A 728-nucleotide genomic window follows, 5' to 3' on the forward strand; every position below is an offset into this window, starting at 1 on the left:
ACTTTCGTCACAGTTCCCGCTCTGAGAGGAGCTGCGGGTCAGCTCGACAGCTGGAGCTGTGTCGCCGGCGTGCGGCGGCCTGCCTCCGGAGGTGCCTCTGAGGTGGAAATTTTTGGTCACCGTGAGAGAACGCGTTCGAATTTTCACTCCGGAATTTCAACTCCGCACGCGCACCGGCCAGGGCTACAATAGTGCCAGTGAGGCGGAGGCGCGAGTCGGAAGGCCGCGACCGTCAAGTGTTTTTTCCCAATTTTCCTACAATTTCTGTGAACCCAGCCACGTACGTGTGGTCGCGCTCGGCGTGTCGCGGAGGGCGGGGCGCGAGATGCCTTGCCGCGCCATCGCGTCGCGCGCGAAGAAAAAAAGGCTCTTCACAATACATAAAATACTACCCCCTAAAACCAGAGAGACCATGGTGGACGCATCTCGTTCGTGCGTCTGCGGCCTCTTCGACGTTCTCTTCGACGTTCTTTTCGCTCTCGCCAACTCGACCGCGTCACCATCTCCTCAGCAGTAGCGGGCCTGCGGCTGCGCCTCCGCGGCGCATCCCTCGCTCATCATATGAACCGAGCCCCCTCCTTGACCGCCGCCGCCTCCTCGGCCGCGCTGCTCGCCTCGGCCCTCGCCTCGGCCCTCTCCGCCTCCCGCACCGCCTCCTCGTCCCAGACGGGGGGCCCTCGCTCAAGCACCTGCGGCACGCGGGCGCGCGGACGCGTCAGCAGCGTGCC

General features: G+C 64.3%; 1 protein-coding gene across 1 annotated transcript in view; it reads right to left on the reverse strand.

Moving 5' to 3' along the window:
* Positions 1-557: 557 nt before the first annotated feature.
* EMIHUDRAFT_249362 (hypothetical protein) overlaps positions 558-728 on the reverse strand; it is a gene marked incomplete at both ends in the record, with an annotated part of 1,792 nt that continues 1,621 nt past the window's right edge. The window contains one exon of the mRNA XM_005760204.1: positions 558-689. Within this exon, the coding sequence (XP_005760261.1) occupies positions 558-689 (132 nt within the window). The remainder of the gene's footprint in view (positions 690-728) is intronic.

Source organism: Emiliania huxleyi (genome assembly GCF_000372725.1).
Source record: "Emiliania huxleyi CCMP1516 unplaced genomic scaffold EMIHUscaffold_770, whole genome shotgun sequence".
In the NCBI taxonomy this organism is placed as follows: Eukaryota; Haptophyta; order Isochrysidales; family Noelaerhabdaceae; genus Emiliania; species Emiliania huxleyi.